We start from the raw sequence: 21485 nt of genomic DNA, 5'->3' as shown, positions 1-21485 counted from the left end.
AGGAAATACAAGACATGAAGGAAAACTTAAACATACTGTGAAAATAGAAGCAGGAATATCAAAATGTGTGACTTTCTAAAAGAAGGCATATGACTCGTCAAAGAGTCAATATAATGAATATAATAGACAAACAACAGCAAGTGATCTAGGTTAAAACAGACTAAAAGGCATAAACAATTGTCATATATAAACCCTGATTGGGTTGTAGATCCCAAAACTACCCAAAACATATTTTGGAACAACGCAGAGAAGTTAATCTTTTAGAGTAGATATTAGAAGACATTGTTATTTTTACTTTCCTTGTGTGAAATAATGATATTATGATTTTACTAGGATAATGCCCATATCTTTAGGAGAAGCCTTACCAAGTTCTTAAAAGTCAAGTAGCACGTATGCAATTTATTTTCAACTTATACTCAAACACCTCACTATACAATGTATTCGTAAATCTATGAGAGAACAAATCTGCACAGTGCTCAAAATAAGTGAACCTACTACAACAAACATTCATTGTACTGGATGTTAACATTTTCTTGAGGTTTAAGATGTTACCAGAAAAAAAAAAGTGAGTAAAAAACACACTTAGTCCAAACTACACTCCTACCAGGACGAGAAGAAGACAACATCAGAAGTAGACAGCTAGCCCAAGATACTGGGCCTGACTCGTATGATCATTTATAATGTTTTCTTGACTTCTTGAACCATTGCGTATGAATCAAATGTTTTTCTATCATGGGCATGATCCTATGCTAGTTTTAAAAATCAATCCAATTGTTGGGTTTGTGACCAATTATCTTTGTCTAGTACTTCTGGATTACCTTGGTGGATTTCTCCACTCCAAGGCTCTAATTGGTTCGCCCTTAGGAAATGTATTCTAAAAGAAAGAAATTATAGTCCTGTTCAAGCCACTATCGGTATCCTAGGTGGGATCCTCTCACCTAGCCAATTAATAATACCTGCTCTGACCCTGGCCATAAAAATGAATTTTCCTCTAAAGTTACTCAAGCTCAGTTAGAGCAACAAGCAAAATTTCAGCCAAGGAATAAAACCTCTCACAATTATGGTATGGATTTATGTGGTTAACCCCAGGCTATGGTCATTTAAGTTTTAAGACCCTCCTTTATCTTGGGAACAATTAAATGACACTAAGGATGACCAGCCTAGTAACACCAGGAAGTTGGGCTGGGAGCCTTATGGACAGTGCCAACACATAATTTCCCTGAAAAATAAGGATTAGTACAGAACAGACTAAGTCAGATGACCTGGGAATATACTGGGCCGCACCTAATGGAAGTTCTTGGCTTAATTCTTACTTACGACTTTAATAATACTGCTAGCTATGTTATTTGTAGTTTGCCTGTTTAACAGGATTATTGTTTCTTGTATTTCCAAATGTGTGACTGAGCCTCCAACAAAAATAATGATGCCTAGGCAACTTGAAGCAGTTGATCGAGTATATAATTCTGTATGGGATCAATGATTGTAATAGTGTAACTCTAGATATGGGAAGATGCAATAAGAGGGAATTTTTTTTTCTTGGAACAGACTAGTAAGACAGGTGATCCAGAGACCTTTGGCTATTGTTAATAAGACCTAGTCCAGTAATAGCACATTGAGTGGCCTATCAGCAAAATCTTTGCCAAACTTAGGAATGAGCCTTCCTAGCACCGTGGGACAAAATGGTCATGAAATGCCTCCCAAAGCATGGTCGAATTTATGACCATGAGGGGGCCCTGTCAACTACAAATTGGCACTTGCCACCTACCTCTACAAGGATTAAATCATGAACTGCTGCAGCTGCTGACTTTTAACACCCCCTGAAAGGCATTCAGGATGGAGAGCAGAAATGAGGCACTCTGTGCTCTGGGGAAAACTGGCAGAACAGGTCTTCAGATAGTTAGATATTTTCAGGAACCGATTTTATGAGCCCTGTTCTTATATCTCCTCATATCTAGAAAAGCACTAAAATCTTTCATGGTGACTCTGCTCCTCGTGACTAGCAGTAACCGTCACAAGATTAGCAGAAACCTTCTGCAAAAAAATATGTGCTTGATTGCATGTACTCCCCCTATACCAAAATCACATATATACTAACTTTCCCCCCCTACCTCTTTGGAGCAGTTACTCAGAGCTATCTGAGATGCTGTCTCTCGGGCCCCAAATAAAACTTAACTCACAGCTCTCACGTTGTGCATTTTTTTTAAGTTGGCACATGTACAATGCTAAAAATAAGTGAATCTACTACAAAGAACATTCATTGTACTGGATGTTCACATTTTCTTGAGGTTTAAGATTTTACCAAAAAAAATATATATATATATGGGGAAAAAACACGCTTAGTCCGAACACCCTGTTTATGGTTCCTCATTCTGGAACTAGTATCATAAAGCCTACGCCACATCTCCTGGAGGCTCGTTTTCACTCTGTGGGCATGTACAGCCCCAGGAAGCTCAGATGACGAGAAGACTGAGTACTCTTGCTTTTTATTAGAAGAAAGATCTGTGATCTACATCCGTTTACATTTATATACAGAAATACGCATACCCTTGACACCTGAGAAAGTATTTTATCTACCTCTATGTAATATTCAAAAATAAAGAACACGGGAAGACAAACCCAAATTCTCAGATCAAATATTCTTTTTCATACAAAAAGAACCGGCCTTTTAAACCAACTCTCCCTAATACTCAGAGCAACACGTTAGGATCGCCAGGTTCGTGACACCCGGAGGAGGTGGGGAGCTGGAGCAACTGTTGACCAGAACAGCGAAAATTCTTTTCCTCGTGGAGGAAAGTCACAAAAAACGGAGTGGAGGCTTTAGAATAGGGAAACACAGTGAATGACAACACGCCGCAGAAGCGCCCTTACCGCACGTCTCACCGGCTAAACGCAGTGGCTCAGGTCCCGGAGGACACGAGCGGAGAGAGCAGGTCTTTCTAAGGCAGCGCCGTGGTGGCCTAGTCCAAACCTGTCCTTTATCGCCCTCCTCGCATCCCAGAGCCCTCCCTTGACGCGAGCCTCACAAAGGACACGCTGAACCACACGACGACTACAGCGACTTGCCCCACCAAGAACTGGGCCACGAGGCAGAAGACTGCCACCGACCAGCGACGCTACTTCCGCTTCCTGCCTCGGCCGTAGGGGGCGGGGCCCCGGGACTGGCTGCCAATCAAGTTCAACCATTGCTGGCAGGGAATTGTAGTTGGTGCTGGAGGTCTTGAAGTTGGCTCAGCCTGGGTTCTGGAAGCAGAAACAGGCCCAACGAGCCAAACTTAGGCTAGAACTAGGCCTGTGGGCGGGGCTGTGAGGAGAGGGCGGCCCCATACCCAGAAGTGGTGCTGGTGCAGGAGGAGGCCCAGTGCTGGCTTAGGGATCAGAAAGGAGAGGTTGGGGGTGGATACTCACCCACCAGGTCGCTCCTCAAAAGCTTATCTACCTGCCTGTCCTCAACATCCTGGAGCCTTTAGAATGAGTCTCCCATATTGATAAGCCTGCCAATCCATGAGATAGGCTATCTATGAAACTGAGCGGGAGGGCCTGGGGCATGGAGGTCTCTTTTTTGTCCCCCATTTCTTGTAGGCAAGACTCCAGACTCTATGACCTTCTCAAGAGCGGACTCAAACAGTTGCTAATCAAGGGAGGAGCAGCCAAGAAACCACCTGAGGCAAGATTAAAGGGACCAGAGAAGCTCATCAAGATTGGGAGACTACCTGAGCCCCTGCACACACCCTAATCTTGTCAGCAACCCCACCCTTGGGAAGTATTGTTATAAAACTCCTTATCAAATCCTCCTGGGAGGGGACACATAGTTTTTCAAGGCAGGAGCCCATTGTGGCCCCCTTTGCCTGGCAAAGCAATAAAACTATTCTTTTCTATTGATACTTCACCCAAAACCCGTCTCTGAGGTTTGATTCGGTACCTTTGTACAGAGAAGCTGAGCTTTCAGCATCATCTCCTCCACTCAATCAATCCTTTATTCAACCTTTATTTCCCCTTATTTTTTTAAAATTTATATTGGTCACCGTGCTAAACTCTAATCATTGATTTCTTTGGGTATTCAAAGTAGTGACATTTTTCTGTTAGCTATGTGTTTTTCTTCCTTGAGTATTTATTCTGTTTTTTATTTTTCCCATGGCAGATACTCCAAGATGAAGAAAATAGCAGGAGAAGTATAGGAGAGGCTGAACCCTGTGCAAATAAAAGATAAAGACCGTGCTTGTGGGCAGCATACAGTTAACTTCTCCCATATTTCTCATTCTCAAGGTCAAGGAGACCTTCCCGACTGTACATGTGCAGAAAGTCTCCTTGGAGGTCAAAAAGGGAGTGATGTCAACCTATCCATAGGCCTCTTCACTGGAATCCATCTCAGCTAAGAGATGCCCTCGCACACATGGGAGGGCCCTAAGACAAACCAAATACGGACTCAGAACCAGGCAATGCAAGATGATTGGCCAAAGGAAACTCAGAAGAAATGCCCCGTATACGTGATTCAAACTACCATGAGGGCACGACTCTCCGAGTCCACCCGTGTATCTATCCACACGTACTCTTTTTCCTCCTAATAAACACTTTACTTCTTTCACTACTCTTTGTCTCTTTGTGGAAATTTATTTCTACAAAACTGATGGGCCAGGGCCTTATCACTGGCCATTGGTCTAGTGGCTAGGATTCAGTGCTCTCACTGCCACAGCCTGACTTCAATCTCTGGCCAGGGAACCAAAAATCCTGCTTCAAGCCGCTGCAGGCGGAGGCCATCTGAGATCAGGTAGTGAGAAGCTTTATAGTAATGGTTCAAAGAGGAGGGTGTGATCAGCTCGTGGACATTCTTCTGATTGGCTGGTGGTGAGGCAATTAATGCCGAAAGCTCTGCTTCTCTGTACACTGGTGCCGAATCGAACCTCAGAGACAGAGTTTTGGGTGAAGTAGAAAAGGATAGCTTTACTGCTTTGCCAGGCAAAGGGGGACACAGTGGGCTCCTGCCTTGAAAAACTATGTGTCCCGACCCAGGAGAATTTGATGAGGAGGTTTTGTTTTTGTTTTTGTTTTTTGATGAGGAGTTTTACAGCAATAGTTCAAGGGTGGGGTTGCTGACAAGATTAGGGTGTGTGCAGGTAGTTTGCCATCATCCATGCCCATGTCGTTTTGAAAGTTCTCATTTAAAGAAGCATTTTCAAAAAAATAAAATAAAGAAGCATTTTCTCATCCCACCATACCTTTGGGTTATAACATCTGCCTTGTGCTTGTGGACGGGAGGGTGGACAACAGTTTGAAAGATGAGAAAATAGAGGCCCAGCGTCACCTGAACGTAATTCCACTTCAGCTCTTCCCCCACCGCAGTGGGTCGTGAAAAAAGCACTACTGGGGCAGGACTGAACCTACCCAGTGACCCTGACCCACCCCCCAAGCCGGCAGTCCATACCTCTGCTGAGTGACCTTGACGCCCGCTGAGGCTGCAGGCCTGCTGATTCCCACTTCGCTTCCGGTTTTGTGAGCCGGAAAAGGGCGGGGCCCTAGGGAGGAGCCTAAAGAAGCCAGAGGGGCGGCCATGTTCCTGAAATCGCTCCAGCCTGGCGCCACTTACCAAGGTAAGTGGACGGAGCTAGAGAGGAGAAAGATTCTTGGAGGGCGTGGCCTGGGCAGAGATAAGGCCTGGGGGCGTGACCGGGGCTGAAGACCAATCCTAGAAGGCGAGGCTGGGCGTAGGTACAGGATCTGGTGGGCGGGGCTGAACCGGGCTCCAGGCTCAGGGTCTGAGCTGGGGGAGGGGTTCAGGTGTGAGGGCGGGGCTTGGGCGGGGCCTCGCTTCTAGTTGGCCAGTCCTCAGGATATCTAATACAGGCTTTTCTTGCTCCTTTTCTCTACCATTCCCGAGACCCTTATACAACAGAACACCAGGTTTAGGAAGGTATCTGTCCACAAAGGGATCATCCTCTGTTTACCCTGTTTCTTCTTTAGGGTGTTAAAGTTTAAAGTTTTCTTCTTCAGTGGGTGTATCTTTCTATTAGGTTAACTCCTAGACACTGTACATACATACATCTAAATTTTCGTTTCATTTCCCATTTGACTATTTTTGGGGAGTTCTGAGAGATGAGGGATGTGCTCTGATTTAAATCATAGGTGTAAATCAGAGTTTCCTGCTGATAAAGTGGATATTCAACAAATACGAATTCCTTTCATTTTTCCCCTTATGAAGGGTGAAGAGGAATACAAATGTTAGCAGCTTCTCTTAATTCCTGTGTTACGAAATTATAATATTTTTCAAATAAATTTATTTATTTTTGGTTGCGTTGGGTCTTCATTGCTGCTCACAGGCTTTCTCTAGTTGCGGAGAGCAGGGGCTACTCTTCTTTGCAGTGTGCAGGCTTCTCATTGCGGTGGCTTCTCTTGTTGCGGAGCATGGGCTCCAGGCACACGGGCTTCAATAGTTGTGGCACACAGGCTCAGTAGTTGTGGCTCACAGGCTCTAGAGCACAGGCTCAGTAGTTGTGGTGCGTGGGCTTAGTTGCTCCGCGGCATGTGGGATCTTTCCGGACCAGGACTGGAATCTGTGTCCCCTGCACTGGCAGGCGGATTCTTAACCAGTGTGCCACCAGGGAAGTCCCAAGAAGTTATAGTGAATAATTTACATGGCAAATCTGGTGATGTGCTGCCATCTGCTGGGAATCAAGGGTATTAGATTCTATCTCAACTGGCTACTTTTGAAATCAACCATAAAACTTTCCTTTCCTTATTGGAAAGTTCTCATTTTAAGAAAGCATTTTTCAAGACTGTACTTTCAGGGATCATTTCTATAGGTTGTTTCTAGAGAAGTTTCTCTGAATGTGTAGAGCACCTGAAACCACGAGGAGGAGGTGTGGTGTTCTGTCCTGAGCATGAAGCTGGTTATTGGTGTTGCTTCTGCAGCTGCCATTAGCCATTGATGACCGCTCTTCTCTTCCTTTGGGAGAGTGAGAGGGAGAGAATGCCATCTGAGTAAAAAAATAAATAAGAATAATAAAAATTTTTAAATTAAAAAAGAAAAGAATAAGCAAAAAGAGAAAAAAAAGAGAAAAAAGATTTTTTTAAAAAAAGCATTTTTCCTTACCACTATATCTTTGGGTTCTAACAGTGTTTAGTGCTTGGGCTTGCAGCGGGGAAGAGCGACGGTTTGGCAAATGGGAAAACTAAGGCCCAGAGTTATCTAGACACAGTATTTCCACATTACCCCCAGCAATCAGGCTGAAGGAATTTGGGGACTGTGAGAATTTCTGGAGGAAGAATGAACCGCAAGTGCAAACGTCCTGAGGCAGGAAAAGTTTGGCCTCTTTGACCAACAGCAGAAGCTCAATACCTAAAATGGTTGAAGTGAATTGTGAAGGTTGGAGACCAGCAGGAGATAAAATCAGAGAAGTAACAGAGTCAGATCATATGAGGCCATCTGGGCAACTGTAAGAATTTTGGGTTTTACTCTGAGTGCGGTGGGGAGCCCCTGAAGGGTTTTGAGCTACATTATCTGATGTATATTTTTAAAAGATCTCTGTCTTGTGTGTGACCCCATGGAAGCAAATATAGAATTGGGGAGGACAATTAGAAAGTTAAGGCAATAATCCTGATGACAGATGAAGATGTCTGGACAAAGGTGGCAGGGGAGGATGGAAGGAGTGGGACAGTGCTCTGATGCTAGAAATAAGGTAGAGCCGATGACTGTCTGCTGATGGATTTGTTGTGTAGTTTGGGGGCAAGGAGTCAAGAATGACTCTGAGGGACTTCCCTGGTGGTGCAGTGGTTAAGACTCTGTGATCCCAATGCAGGGGGCCCAGGTTCAATCCCTGGTCAGGGAATTAGGTCCCACATGCATGCTGCAACTAAGAGTTCACATGCCACAACTAAGGAGCCCGCCTGCCACAACTAAGACCTAGCGCAACCAAATAATAAAATAAATATATAGATATTTTTTAAAAATGAGGATTTTTGTTTGTTCTGTATTGTCAAATAAAAATAATTCTGGACATTGGCAAGAGGAGACTTCATTCAAAATGGTTGTTGCAAGAGGGAGAACACTCCGACGAGATCTGCAAGCATCTTAACGAGTTAGGCAGAAAAAGGCTCTTCTTTTGTTGGGGGAGTTTCTCCCCAAGAAGCTCAGGGGATATCTTTGCATTTAAGGAGGTGCAGTGTACATGGCTGACATTAGCTTTTGATTACTGAGGCATCTATTTCAAAGATATCCGTTTCAGATAAATCTATTACCAGTTGCATAACACAGTTACTAGCTAAACAACCAGATAGAAACAAGGCTGCCCCATCCACGAAGGTCCTCTTTTAGCGATCCCTGGGCAACCTAGATAACTGATTGTTTAAGTGATCGCATTTTTCTCTTCCTGCCCTCTAGTTCCTGCTCTTATGTTTTAAATTCACCAATACAGAGTGAAACCTTAAAATACTTGTCACCCCACCCTCCACCCCAAGAAAGACAGAACCCAGGTCTGTGCTTCCTATCTCCTTCTATCTGAGACCTTAGGCATGCCCTCGTACCTTTTAGAACCTGTGACTAATAAACCTTGTTTTTTCAGGTTCCCTGTGGATTGTTGCTGAGGTGCTTCTTGAAATTCTCAGTGAAAAAAAAATTAGTAGCCAATCTAATAAAGAAATAGAGAATTTTATTCTAGCCAACCTGAGGATTATAACCTGGGAGACAGTCTTTCAGAAAGCTCTGAGGACTTTTCCACCAGCTACAGGTCAAAGCACAGTTAGATACATTTTTTTGAGAAAAAGGTTATACATCAAAGTGACATGCTGAGAGTTCACACAGTACAGATCTGCACGTACAAGGCAAATAGTTAGTCATTGTGACCTTTTACAAGATTAAGAAAGCAATGTTATCTCCCAAGGAGTTACCTTGCTGGTGCCAGGAGAAAATTGCTCTTTACAATCGGGCAGGTATTCTTGTGTCTTCTAAGGAGGTCTGGTTAATGTATAATGCAGAAGCACATTGTACACAAAGGAGAGGAGGTAGTGGCCCAAATGGGCAGAGAGAGAATCTTATGTTTAATTTTTTCTTGTCCAGCCTTAAAATAAATTTATTTCATCACAATCATAATAAGAAACCATAAGGGCCAGTCCAGCCACATAGCAGTGGCTCAGGTTGGGGAAATGTCTGTGGAGGCTCGCTGCATTTAGTCTGGGCCCAGGTGAGTGCTCCAGGCATCCCTAGCTGATAGCATCCTTGTCAATAGGCTGAGATAGACACAAAACAGGTATGGGGACTTCCCTGGTGGCGCAGTGGTTAAGAATCCGCCTGCCAATGCAGGGGTCACGGGTTCGATCCCTGGTCCAGGAAGATTCCCCATGCCGTGGAGCAACTAAGCCCTCAAGCCACAACTATTGAGCCCATGTGCCACAACTACTGAAGCCCGCGTGCCTAGAGCCCGTGCTCCGCAGCGACAGAAGCCACCGCAATGAGAAACCTGCGCACCGCAACAAAGACTAGCCCCCGCTCGCCTCAACTGCAGAAAGCCAGCGTGCAAGCAACGAAGACCCAACACAGCCCAAAATATGTAAATAAATAAATTTATTTTTAAAAAATCAAAAAAAATTTTTAAACAGGTATGCATCTACTTTAGTCTGAGTTAGGGCAGAAACTCCATTCCTCTGGCTCCCTGGGTCCGAGTGGGGGGAATTTCAGCTGAAGCAACAGTTCTGATCCCTCTCTGCACATACACGTGCACACACTTTATCTGAATAGTGGGTTTGGAAGAAGGAGCTGAGTTTGAACGGTTCACACCCTTTCTCTCTGCCTTTTGGAGTCTTCTGGGCCCCAGACAGAGGGTATTTTGATCAGGCTGGGGCCATGCAGTAAGCATCTACAGGAGCCTTGTGGTTGACCAGCTCTGCCATGCCCGAGTAGGTCTGGCAATTTTAGGGGTGAAATATCAGAAAACCCACCAGGCTGTATAGTGGAGCCACGTGTTTCAGTCCTGCTTTTATGGGCCATGAAGCTGACGTTTTCATTGCTGATTCCTGTGACTGGTCTCAAACTCAGGAGGGAAATGAAGAGATGCCCATGATTGTTTTTTGTCCAAAGTCACAATAATAGACTGCCAACTAAAAATTGTCACCTGCCTTCTGGTTCTACAAGAATGAAGTCACTAGCCACTGCAGTGGCTGACCTTCAACTCCTGCAAGGAGTTCAGGGTGGAGATCAGGAATGAGGCACTCTGTGCTCTGGGAAAAACTGGCAGAACAGGTCTTCCGATAGTTAGATTTTTCAGAAGATTTTATCAGTCTGGTTTCTTCCATCTTCTCATATTTAGAAAAGCACTAAAATTATTAACGGAGACATCTGCCCCTTGCGACTAGCAGCAACCTTCTACCAAATGTGTGCTTGATTGCACGTATCCCCCTTCATTAAAGTCATATGTATACTGACTGACCTCCTCCCCTACCTCTTGGGAGCAGTTCCTCAGAGCTATCTGAGAGGCTGTCTCCTGGGCTATAGTCCTCATTTTGTCCCTAATCAAACTTAACTCACAACTCTCACATTGTGCATTTTCTTTTCAGTCAACAAGACAAAGAAAGTTTTAGAAGACGATAAAGCCAAACTTACAATGATTCCCTGCGGGCCAGAGATTAGAAATAGATTCAATTTCTGTAATGTTAAAATTATTTACAAGCAGGTATTATTTTCAACATCAGGAAAATTTCTTGTTAACCAGAAATTATATGTTTTTTAAGGCTCTTTTTTAAAAAATTATTTATTTATTTGGCTGCACTGGGTCTTAGTTGCAGCATGCAGGATCTTTAGTTGTAGCATGTGAGATCTTTAGTTCCCTGACCAGGGATCGAACGCGGGCCCCCTGCTTTGGGACTGCGGAGTCTTAACCACTGGACCACCAGGGAAGTCCCAAGGCTTATTTTATACTTTGCTTTTTTAACTGAAGTATAGTTGATTTACAATGTTGTGTTAATTTCTTCTCAAGAATTATATGTTTAAACGCAAATAACCATCCATCAGTGAATGGATAACAAATTGTCTCTAGTCATATGATGGAATACTACTCAGGAACAACTTTTTTTCTTAAGTTTTTTGGTTTTTATTTTTTTGGTCACGCTGCAGGGCATGCGGGATCTTAGTTCCCCCGACCACCAGGGATCAAACAGGGGCCCCCTACAGTGGAAGCATGGAGTCCTAACCACTGGACTGCCCGGGAATTCCTGGGAACAAATTTTTGATCCCTGCAACAGTCTGGATAAATCTCAAAATTATTACGCTGGGTGAAAGAAACAAGACCCCTCCCATACACACAGAGAAAATAACACACTATATGATTCCATTTATATAATATTCTAGGAAAAGCAAAATAATCTATAGTGACGGAAAGATCAGTGGTCCTGGGGACAGGAACGGAGGGAGGGTTATGAGGGGCCACAAGGAAACTTTTGGGGGTGATGGAAATGTTTGTTATTTTGATTGTAGTGGTGGTTTTATGAGTGTACACATGTCAAAAGTCATCAAATTACTTAAACATGTGGTTTGTTATACATTAATCATGCCTCAATAAACTAAAAAAGTTTTTTTGTCTAATGGAGCACAGTTACTGGGCCATCCTTTCACATAATGTTCCATGCCAACAAAGCAAATTCACATAATGGTTAAGATCATGGAATAAGATTACTCAAGTTTTGCTACGTCATTAGCTGTATGGCTTTGGGCAACTTAACTTCTCTGTGTCTCAGTTTCCTCCTCTGTGCCTTTCTCACTGGGCTGCTGATAGTACATGAAGGACTGAGCACAGTACCTGACATGCAATAAGCAAGCACTTGATAAATGATACCTTACCTTCATGGGATGGTGTATTTTTTGTTTGTTTTGTTTTGGGGGGTTATTTTTTGGCCATGCTGCGTGGCTTGTGGGATTTTAGTTCCCCGACCAGGGATTGAACCCCAGACACTTGGCAGTGAGAGCTCAGATCCTAACCACTGGACAGCCAGGGAATTCCCATGGAAGGGTGTATATTAATCATGTTTTTTATTTTCTACATTTTATGATGCTTTGACATCTTAGGTCTTGCAAACCTGGGGAAAGACCGCCACTCCCAGGGTTAGCTAGTTCCTAGAGATAGCAAACCACATGCCTGGGAGCCCGCTTCTCATATGCAAACCAGCCAATCCGATCACCTCCTTTATCTAACCCTGGGACCCTAAACCAATATTCCCTCTGCCCTAAATCACCCCAGGACCATGTAGCATGCAACTAGGGACCACCCCTAGAGCCTAGAACCCACTGAAATTATTTATTTATTTATTTAAATGCCTTTTAAAACATATTTATTTATTTATATATATATAGATTTAATTGTTGGCTGCATTGGATCTTAGTTGCAGCACGCAGGATCTTTCTTGCAGCATGCGGGATCTTTTGTTGTGGCACATGGTCTTCTCTCCCTAGTTTCAGCCTGCCGGCTCAGTTGTGATCCCACGGCATGTGGGATCTTAGTTCCCCGACCAGGGATCAAACCCACGTCCCCTGCATTGGAAGGCGGATTCTTAACCACTGGACCACCAGGGAAGTCCCCCACTGAAATTACTTAAACCATCCAATTCTTAGCTTGCTCTGCTGGCCTCCCCTGCCTCTCCCATTCCTTCCAGCAAAAACTATAACAGAGGCTCTGGCCCATGCTTTTCCCTCGCTCTTGCTGACCAGTCCTGGTGCGCCCCCGTGTGGCCGTGCTTGGCATGGCATGCACCTGCTCTTGGGAATTGTAGTAATAAGCCCTTCTTTAAAGGACAGTTGTTAGAGGATGGAGAGAATGAAGAGACCACCGAAATAAGAAAGCATCTTGAGACCGAAAAACAAGGCAGGCAGCTCCATATAATCAATGGCTCAGTTTATTAGAGGGTAACTTGCTCACAGGGTGGGATCAATTGGACAGCGATCCGGAAGCATCCACAGCCTCACTCCACACCCCCGAGGGGCCATTTGAACAATTTATAGTTAACCCAGGGGATGGGGGGATGTGCTTGGAAACAGGATGTGCGTTCCTAAGTCAAGATTTATAAATGGGTAACTAGTCTCATGGGTGCCGGGAATACATCAGCAGTGAAAGTTTTCATCATTGTTTGGGGCCTAACAGAGCATAGAGGCCACCTGAACCTAATGATTATGAAACAGTATTAACTACAAAGCCCTTGACGACAGAGAAGTCATTTACTGTACAGTACAGTCTTGCATAGGGTCAGCGGAAGGACAGGAGGAACAGGGCCCAAGATGGTGTCAGTTATGCTAATGGCCATACAACCGCTGTCTCCACGTCTATCACCTCACTATACGTGATTAGAACAAGTTCCAGGTACATTCTGTCTTGTTTTATTTTGGTGGGGGTGAATTAGAAAAAAAATAGCTTTATTGCTTTGCCAGGCAAAGGGGGCCACAGCAGGCTAATGTCCTCAAAACTGTGTGTCCCGACCTGGAGTGGGGTAGTGAGGAGTTTTATAGTAATGGTTCAAAGAGGAGGGCGTGATCAGCTCGTGGACATTCTTCTGATTTGTTGGTTGTGAGGTAGGTGGGAGTCAGCATCATTAACCTTCTGGTTCTAACCATTCTGGGGTCTAAATGCTTGTGGGCACCATACCGTTAGTTAACTTCTCCCACCTGGTGGAGGTTTCAGTACCTGCAAAACAGCTTGAAGATATTATGTATATCCCTTGGGGGGGGGGGGGAGTACCAGGACCCTGTCCCAAGGCTGCACTATTGTCCAGGTACATTTTAAAACAGATGACAGGGACTTCCCTGGAGGTCCAGTGGTTGACACTCCACGCTTCCACTGCAGGGGGCACGGGTTTGATCCCTGGCTGGGGAACTAAGATCCCGCATGCTGTGCGGCGTGGCCAAAAAAAAAAAATGTATATACATATGTATAACTGAGTCACGAGTCACTTTGCTGTACAGCAGAAATTAACACAACATTGTAAATCAACTATACTTCAAAAAAAAATTAACGCTCATTTCATGGGTGGGCACTTAGGATCACTATCAGTCTGCCACCTGCATCTTTCAAGTGGTTCAGACTCAAAGGGCAGGAAAAGGAGTTGCTGCCTTTTGAACCCCTAAAACCAAAGCCACCTGTGAGGCCCTTCTAACCTCTCCCCATCATCTCTCTGACTTCACTCTTGATTGCTCACCCCGTTCCCTCGGCCACTCGGACCTTCTTCCCATCCCTGGAAATTGCCAAGCTCACTCCCATCTCAAGTCTTTGCCTTTTCTGTCTTCCCCAGCCCTTCCTGGGGCTGGTTCCTCACCTCTCAGCTCTCGGCTCAGAGAGGCCCACCCTGCCCACTCAACCAAACACGTGTGCCTCCATCACGTGGCCCTGGTTTATTGTCTCAGAGTCTCTGAAACTGTTCCATGCGTGTGTTCACCTGTTTATCATCCTGTCTTCTTCCTTGTCTGTTTTGTTCACTGCTGTGGTCCGTGCCTAAAACCATGCTTGCCAGAGAGCGGAGGCTGAAGGCACATTTGTTGAATGAATAAACCAAATTCTTTTTTGAAAAACGTGATTATCTTTCTTTAATAGCAAAATAATATATATTGCGCAAAACTTGGAAAATACAGAATACAAAATACTGAAAGGACAACTTAGAACCTTTATTAACATTTCGATCATCAAAGCATGAGTTGTATCTGCCCTTCTCTCCGTGTCTCCTGCGTGCACGTAGGACTATCAGTGGTGTGTCGGCGTGTCAGTGGTGTGTCAGTGTGCTGGTGCACATGCGTTGACAGCCCTTCCAGGCTTCCTAAGGGGCCTTGACCCCTCAGGTCTCCCTAACTCCTAACCCACCCTTCTACATCTGTCCTGTTCCTGAGAATGGCTATTCACCCAGGACCTTCTCGGGCCTCAGGGCTGGTAAAGAGTAAGGCTTTGCAACATAACCGAGAGGTAGCTATGGTCTTCCTCATTTCTGGAGGTGAGGACAGGGCCTCCGAGAGGCTGGCTGATGTCACAGAGGCCACACAGCTGGCAAACCACGATTCTAATGATCTGGAGGAGCTGAGGCTTAGGTTCTCTCTACCTGTGGCCTTCATAGCTCTCCAGCCGGATTACCTGCCATGGTAAGGTGCTGCTCAGAGGGTCTGGGACTTATTAATAAAAGCTGAGAGGGGTCTCAGGCTCGGCTGGTGCAGTCACATCCACCAGTCCATGGACTCTTTGGGGCAGGCCCTGACAATGACCATACAGTGGGGTAGCCCCTTAGACAGGATCCTCTCCGCCTCCTGACCCTCCCAGCCCAGCCCCTGCAGCTCAAGGACCCTGAGCTTGGGCATGGTGAGGCAGGAGGAGAGGATTTCATGCGGGGAAGGCATTTCTGGGGTGATGAGCGGCCCCAGCAGGCACAGACTCTCCAGGGCCGGCATGCCCTCCAGGACCGACAGGCCAGGGGCCGAGAGGCCCCGCACGGTCAGCCGGATCTTCCGCACATCTCGGAGGTGGCGGCTGATGGCCAGGAGGGTGCTGTCGGCCGAGAGGGTACAGCCCAGCACCTCCAGCCTCTGCAGGTAGCTCAGCTCCTGCAGGCCCATATCCAGCCCGGTCTCGGTCACCCGGTAGGTGCCGCCCAGCACCAGCGAGCGCAGCGCGCGGAAGCGCGTCAGGCCCTGCAGGTGCTCGTCACGGAAGGCGGGGACACGGTCCAGCACGATGCACTCAAGCAGGGGCAGCACGGTGGGGTCCTGCTCCTTGAGGAGCCAGGCCATGGAGATCTCACAGCTGTGCAGCTCCAGGGTCTTCAGGGTGCAGGGCAGGCTGGTGATGGGCACCATGCTCAGGTTGGCCACGTGCAGGCAGAGGCGCTTGAGGTTGGGGCACTTCTGGCCCAGGGCCCTCATCAGGGCGGGGGACAGCTGGGGAGCCTGGGAGCCCGAGAACAGGTAGCCGCCCATCCGCAGGGAATGGAGCCGAGATGCCATGTACCGGCGAAGGAGGTGCCACATGACCTTAGGTCGCATCTGTAAGAACCAGAAATGGGGTGGGGGGGGGCTGTGACTGGGGGAGAGATGTGGGGCATCTTCCAAGGCCCCCACCTGCCTGGAGACAGGCAGTCCCCAGCTGGGGCTCTGATGTTCCCTGGGAATTCTGTCCTTCCCTCACAGCCTCACGCAACCAGATACCTCCCCAGGGGCAACAGGATGATTTAATCTGTTTTGACCTCTAGGTTGGAACAAAAGCAATGGCGATAAGAGACCATAACAGATCTGTCTCTAGCAAGAGAGTGGATTCTCGCTATCTTCTGCAGTAAGCAAGAAAGTAAATCCACCTGGCAATATTTTTATCCCTTTCTTAATGACTACCTCCTCGTAGAAATAAGCAATACAAAATAAAACTGAAAAAGGCTAAAACTGCCCAGGGTAAATTAGATCTAGGTTAAAAGAAAAAAATAAAAATCACAGCTTGGTAATAGTGAAAGCTGCAAAAATTAACCCTGGGAAGTTAGACTTAGTAGAAAACAAACAAACTATAACTAACTGGTACCCTGTGCATTTCATTATATGCACATTTTAGCTTCAAAAAAAAAAAAGGACAGAAAAAAGAAATTGTAGGGACTTCGCTGGTGGCGCAGTGGTTAAGAATTCGCCTGCCAATGCAGGGGACAAGGGTTCGAGCCCTGGTCCAGGAAGATCCCACATGCCGCAGAGCAACTAAGCCTGTGCGCCACAACTACTGAGCCTGCGCTCTAGAGCCCGCGAGCCACACTGAGCCTGCGTGCCACAACTACTGAAGCCTGCGTGCCTAGAGCCCGTGCTCTGCAACAAGAGAAGCCACCGCAATGAGAAGCCCACGCACCGCAACGAAGAGTAGCCCCCGCTCTCCACAACTACGACGAAGACCCAACGCAACCATAAATAAATAAATAAAAAAAATTAAAAAGAAACTGCATACCATAAAATCTGTTAACGAGTTTTTTTTTTTTGTAAATATGACTTTTTTATTAGCAAAATCCACGACCAGGCAAGAGGATATTTTGCTGCCTCTCAGTTACACCTTTTCTGTTGGGTTCTTGGTATCCCTAATCCTTTTATTCCTAAATTCTTTTTTAAAATTTTTTATTGAAATATAGTTGATTTACTATCTTGGGTTAGTTTCAGTGTACAGCAAAGTGATTCAGAATATATATATATATATATTCTTTTTTTACATTGTCTTCCATTTTAGGTTATTACAAGATTTTTAGTATAGTTCCCTGTGCTATACTGTAGGTCCTTGTTGGTTATCTATTTTATATACAGTGGTATGTATATTTTAATCCCAAACTCCTAATTTATCCCTTCTCCCTGTTGACTACTCTTGACAGAGGAATCAAATCTTCCTGATAAAATTTGGACCTGCAAGTTTGGGCCGAGGGAAAGGGACTCACTAGAAATATTGCCCACTAAAAGGGAACTCACAAAAGTAGAAGCGACCGTTGGCAAAATTTTAAATGGCACGAAGCCAGAGGCTGAATCCCTTTTACTTGTAAAAGGACAAAATTAGAAAATCCTTTAAGTTTCATAATATCAAACACTGGCCAGGATGTGGAGAAGCAGTTCTCAGGTCCTGCTGGTGGCACTTGGTCTGGTTACTTTGGAATGCGATCTGGTGGGTTTTACTGAAATGTAAAATGTGGGCACCCACTGGCACCTGTTTTGTTTTTAAGAATATGGGAGCAGGAATTCCCTGGCGGTCCAGTGGTTAGGACTCCGCACTTTCACTACCGAGGGCCCGGGTTTGAGCCCTGGTCAGGGAACTAAGATCCCACACAAAAAAAAGGTGGGGGGGGGGGGAGCATCTGCTGCTTCTCTGGGAAAGAACAAGGTGACCTGGGTGACAGAAGTAGGGAGACCTTATTTTCCAATTTTTATTATTTTGTACCTTTTGAATCCTGTGTATATCTTTTTTGTGCCGCCCCCTCATATTATTTTTTAAAACTAATTTTTCAGTTTGTTTAAATGCACATACTGCCTGACCTAGCAAGACCTCTTTTGTGGAATTTACCCTACAGAAACATTGGTTTCTGACATCGTGGTTTTAACAGCAAAAACCAAATGTCCACTGATAAGATAACAGCCATGTAGGTAGTAACTAAGAACAAAGTAGATCCAGAGATATGAACCCTGGTAACTCCTCAAAACATGCAGGAAAGAGTGGCAAAATGATACTTTAAAGGTTAAAGAAAAAAGAAACAATACTATATATTTTATATGGGTACAATTATTCCAACCATAATGGCTAACTTGTATTGAGTACCTACTGTTTGCCAGGTGCAGTGATGAGCAGTGAACTAGAAAGCTCACACAGTACCTGGTTGTGTAGCAGGTACCTCTGGAAAAATGCAGTGGCCAGAATCTTGTTGCAAGAGTACAGCTATGATTCAACACAGCCTGACTCCAAAGGCCAATCTTGCTCTTGTAACCACTTTACTTTCCTTCCCTTATACAGGCCCAAGGGTATAAAGGCATAGAAGATAGGATAGAAGGAAATATTCCACACTTATAATAGTGGTTACTCTGGGGAAGGGTTGAAGATACCAGGGGATGACTGTCAAAGGCTCTTAGCTTCATCTGTGGCAATACTTCAATGGTTTTTTGTTTTAATTTAGATATAATTGACATATTATATTAGTTTCAGGTGTACACACAATGGTTCGATATTTGTATATCTTGTGAAATGATCACCACATAAGTCTAGTTAACATCCATCACCACACATAGTTATACTACTTCAACATTTTTACAAGAATTATTCATGACTTGTGTGATTTTTAAAAATTAAACCTCAAAAAGAGAAACGCAAAACAAATGTTCTAGTTAATCTCTATTACGTATGCTAAAGCATTTAGGGATGAAGTGGACTCTTGTCTGCAACTTATTTTGAAGTGTATTTAAAAAATAAAATGGATTGATGGATGGAAAGAGGGATGGATGGATCGGTCAACAGGGGTTAAAACAAATGTAGTTAAATACTAATAGTGGGCAACTTCGTGTTCTCTGTACTATTCTTTAAATTTTTATATATGTTTGAAATTTCTCATAATAAAATGGCAGAAAAAATAACTAAGAACTACATTATTATGTAATGTGTTAGTTTTTTAGTACAGAAAAAATAACCATTTTTAAAGGTGATTTCAATAAAAATAATTTCTATACAAGGCCACAATTCCTTATCCAAAACTCCTGGAGACAGATGGGTTTCAGAATTCAGAATTAATGTGGTACAAATACCATATATAATACCATCAGAAGGGTCAAGGTTAGCACCTTGTTATCAGATTAATATTTTTCAGTATAACATGACTTTTATTCCAAGTGGGATAAGGAAAAGGACATTGATAGCCTCACACCAGTTCACATCAGGTGTTGCCACCAAATGAATTTGTGCCGAGCTTACAAAAAACCTTTTCACTTTTCTGGCTTTCTGATTTTGGAATTGCAGATGAAGAACTGAAAGTGAGAAAATATAAAGGATCCTACCTCTCAGAAATTGTACTTCTAGGTTTCAGAGTAACTGGTACCTGGATGCAAGAAGACAGACACAAGGACATTCTTGTGGAACAAGAAGCAACAGCATTAGTAACACCTTGAAAGTTGTTAGAAATTTGGAACCTGGGGCCCCCACTCCAGGCCCCTGAATCAGAGTCTGCATTTTAACAAGATCCCCATAGGTGATTCATATGCACAGTAAAATCTGAGACACTGCCTTATAAAGCGGTTCACAACAGTAGAAAGTTGGAAATAAGCTAACCATCTGTCAACAGGAAAACAGATAAACAAATTGTGGTATATTCATTTAACAGCAGTTAAAAGGAATGAATTAGATTTACAAGTGCTGATTAGAATAAATCTCAAAAGCGATGTGTGAATAAAGCTGGTTATATAAGTAAAACAGCATTTAACTATCTAAAGAGTAGAGCAGCATTATCTAAATTTTAGAAATACGTTAACAATATCGTGTATTGCTTACAGGCACACACATAAGAAGTAAATAAAAACGCGAAGGGATACAAATCCACTTTATGATAGTGGTTACCTCTGAGGAGGGTTTCAAAAGTGCAAGAGATATACCTAAAAATGTTGTATGCATATGTGTATATATAAACATTTGTATGTGTGTTTCACAAGATCAGCAGTAAATAAGGCCAAAGGTTAAAAAAGGTTAAATCTAGGTAGGGGGGGAAATAGTTTCAGATATTATCCTCTGTACATTTCTACATATATTTGAAATAGTTCATAATAAAAAGAAAAAAATAAAATGCAAATGGAAGAAAGTGGAAATGGTTTGCCTGCACCACTCAGGAGATTAATTCTGGAAATAAGTTGACTATGGAAAATGATTTCTCCGTGAAAAGTCATCAATAAGCCCTTTCCCTGCACGACTTTGGTAACACCCATTCTGGAGGTGGGGAAACTGAGGCCTGGAGGTCACAGTGGAGCAAATAACTGACGCGGCCGGGATGCACCCGGAACAGCCTCGCTCGAAACACAGGGTTGGAGGCGTGGTCCTCGAGGTCGGGCCAGCCCGACCTTGGCCCAGACCTGCCCGGCCAGCCCCGCATACCGTGTAGAGCGTCAGGTCGACATGTCGCCACAGCCACCGGTCGTCCACCAGCCTCTTCCAGCGGTGACAGACCCTGGGGAAGGGGACCCGCCGTTAGAACGTCCCGGCCCCGCGGGGACCAGGTATCCATCTCCTGGTGCACCACCCCCGCCCGGCCCTTCCCTCGCGCGGGGCGGGGCCGCACCTGGAGATGCGGATCCTGTCCCGAACCGGGAGGTAAGAGAAGATCTCCAACAGGACAGAGTCCGGCAAGTCCGCAAAAGTCGCCATGATCCCGCCGACACGCACTTCCGCTTCCGACGAAAGGGACTCGTTGACTCGCCTTGGAAGCCCCTAAGAGACGGCAGGAAGTGAGGGTGCCGGCAGGGAGGTGGTCGTGGCTTCCGGTAGCCGGCAGAGTTCTGGCTTTCCTCTGGCGGGGACGTGGTTGGGCCCTGGAGCCAGACCAGCACGGGATCTGAACGCGGCACCGAAGATGGGGTTAGGGACTAGGACCAATCCCGGAAGGCGTGGCTAGGGCGATGACGCTACCCGGGGGCGGGGTTAAGGGCGGGAACGAGACTCGGGGGGCGTGCCTGGGGATAGGACCACGCCCTTAAGGCGTGGCTAGAGCGGTGACGAGGCCCGGGGGCGGGGTTAAGGGCGGGAACGAGACTGGGTGAAAGCATGGCTGGGGCGGTCACGAGCCCTAAAGGGAAGGATTGAGGGCGGAACCAAGAGCGGAGGACAAGGCGGAGAGTTCCAGAATAAATTTGTAGAAGTGAAATAGCTTGTTAAAAGGCGTGTTGAATTTTTCGCTTTTATTGATGGCGGCAAATTGTTCTCCACAGAGCCTGAACTGACACTCCCTCCAGATATATATCACTTTTTTTTTCTAAATATATCACTCACTTTTAAAGTTGCAATTCATAAGGGCAGTGA

General features: G+C 45.0%; 1 protein-coding gene and 1 non-coding gene across 3 annotated transcripts; one reads left to right on the top strand and one right to left on the bottom strand.

Annotated features, from left to right (window-relative positions):
• Positions 1–6763: 6763 nt before the first annotated feature.
• LOC136121802 (small nucleolar RNA U3) lies at positions 6764–6974 on the top strand. The gene has a single exon (XR_010655808.1). It is a non-coding gene; the product is annotated as a small nucleolar RNA U3 (small nucleolar RNA).
• A 7544-nt stretch (positions 6975–14518) lies between these two features.
• FBXL12 (F-box and leucine rich repeat protein 12) lies at positions 14519–21079 on the bottom strand. Of its 2 annotated transcripts, XM_065874790.1 has the most exons (3): positions 20749–21079; positions 20565–20637; positions 14519–15982 (listed from the first exon to the last, which is right to left on the bottom strand). In XM_065874790.1, exons 1-3 carry the CDS (start codon positions 20832–20834, stop codon positions 15161–15163), a joined length of 981 nt encoding a protein of 326 aa, XP_065730862.1. In that variant the 5' UTR covers positions 20835–21079; the 3' UTR covers positions 14519–15160. The 2 variants fall into 2 exon arrangements, with proteins under 2 accessions (XP_065730862.1, XP_065730863.1); XM_065874791.1 differs by lacking the exon at positions 20565–20637 and having other exon boundaries at positions 15161–15982; positions 20775–20834.
• Between the last annotated feature and the right edge of the window lie 406 nt (positions 21080–21485).

Source organism: Phocoena phocoena, chromosome 3 (genome assembly GCF_963924675.1).
Source record: "Phocoena phocoena chromosome 3, mPhoPho1.1, whole genome shotgun sequence".
Lineage (NCBI taxonomy): Eukaryota > Metazoa > Chordata > Mammalia > Artiodactyla > Phocoenidae > Phocoena > Phocoena phocoena.
The sequence above is the reverse complement of the archived record's forward strand: the minus strand, read 5'-3'. Positions and strand labels throughout refer to the sequence as shown.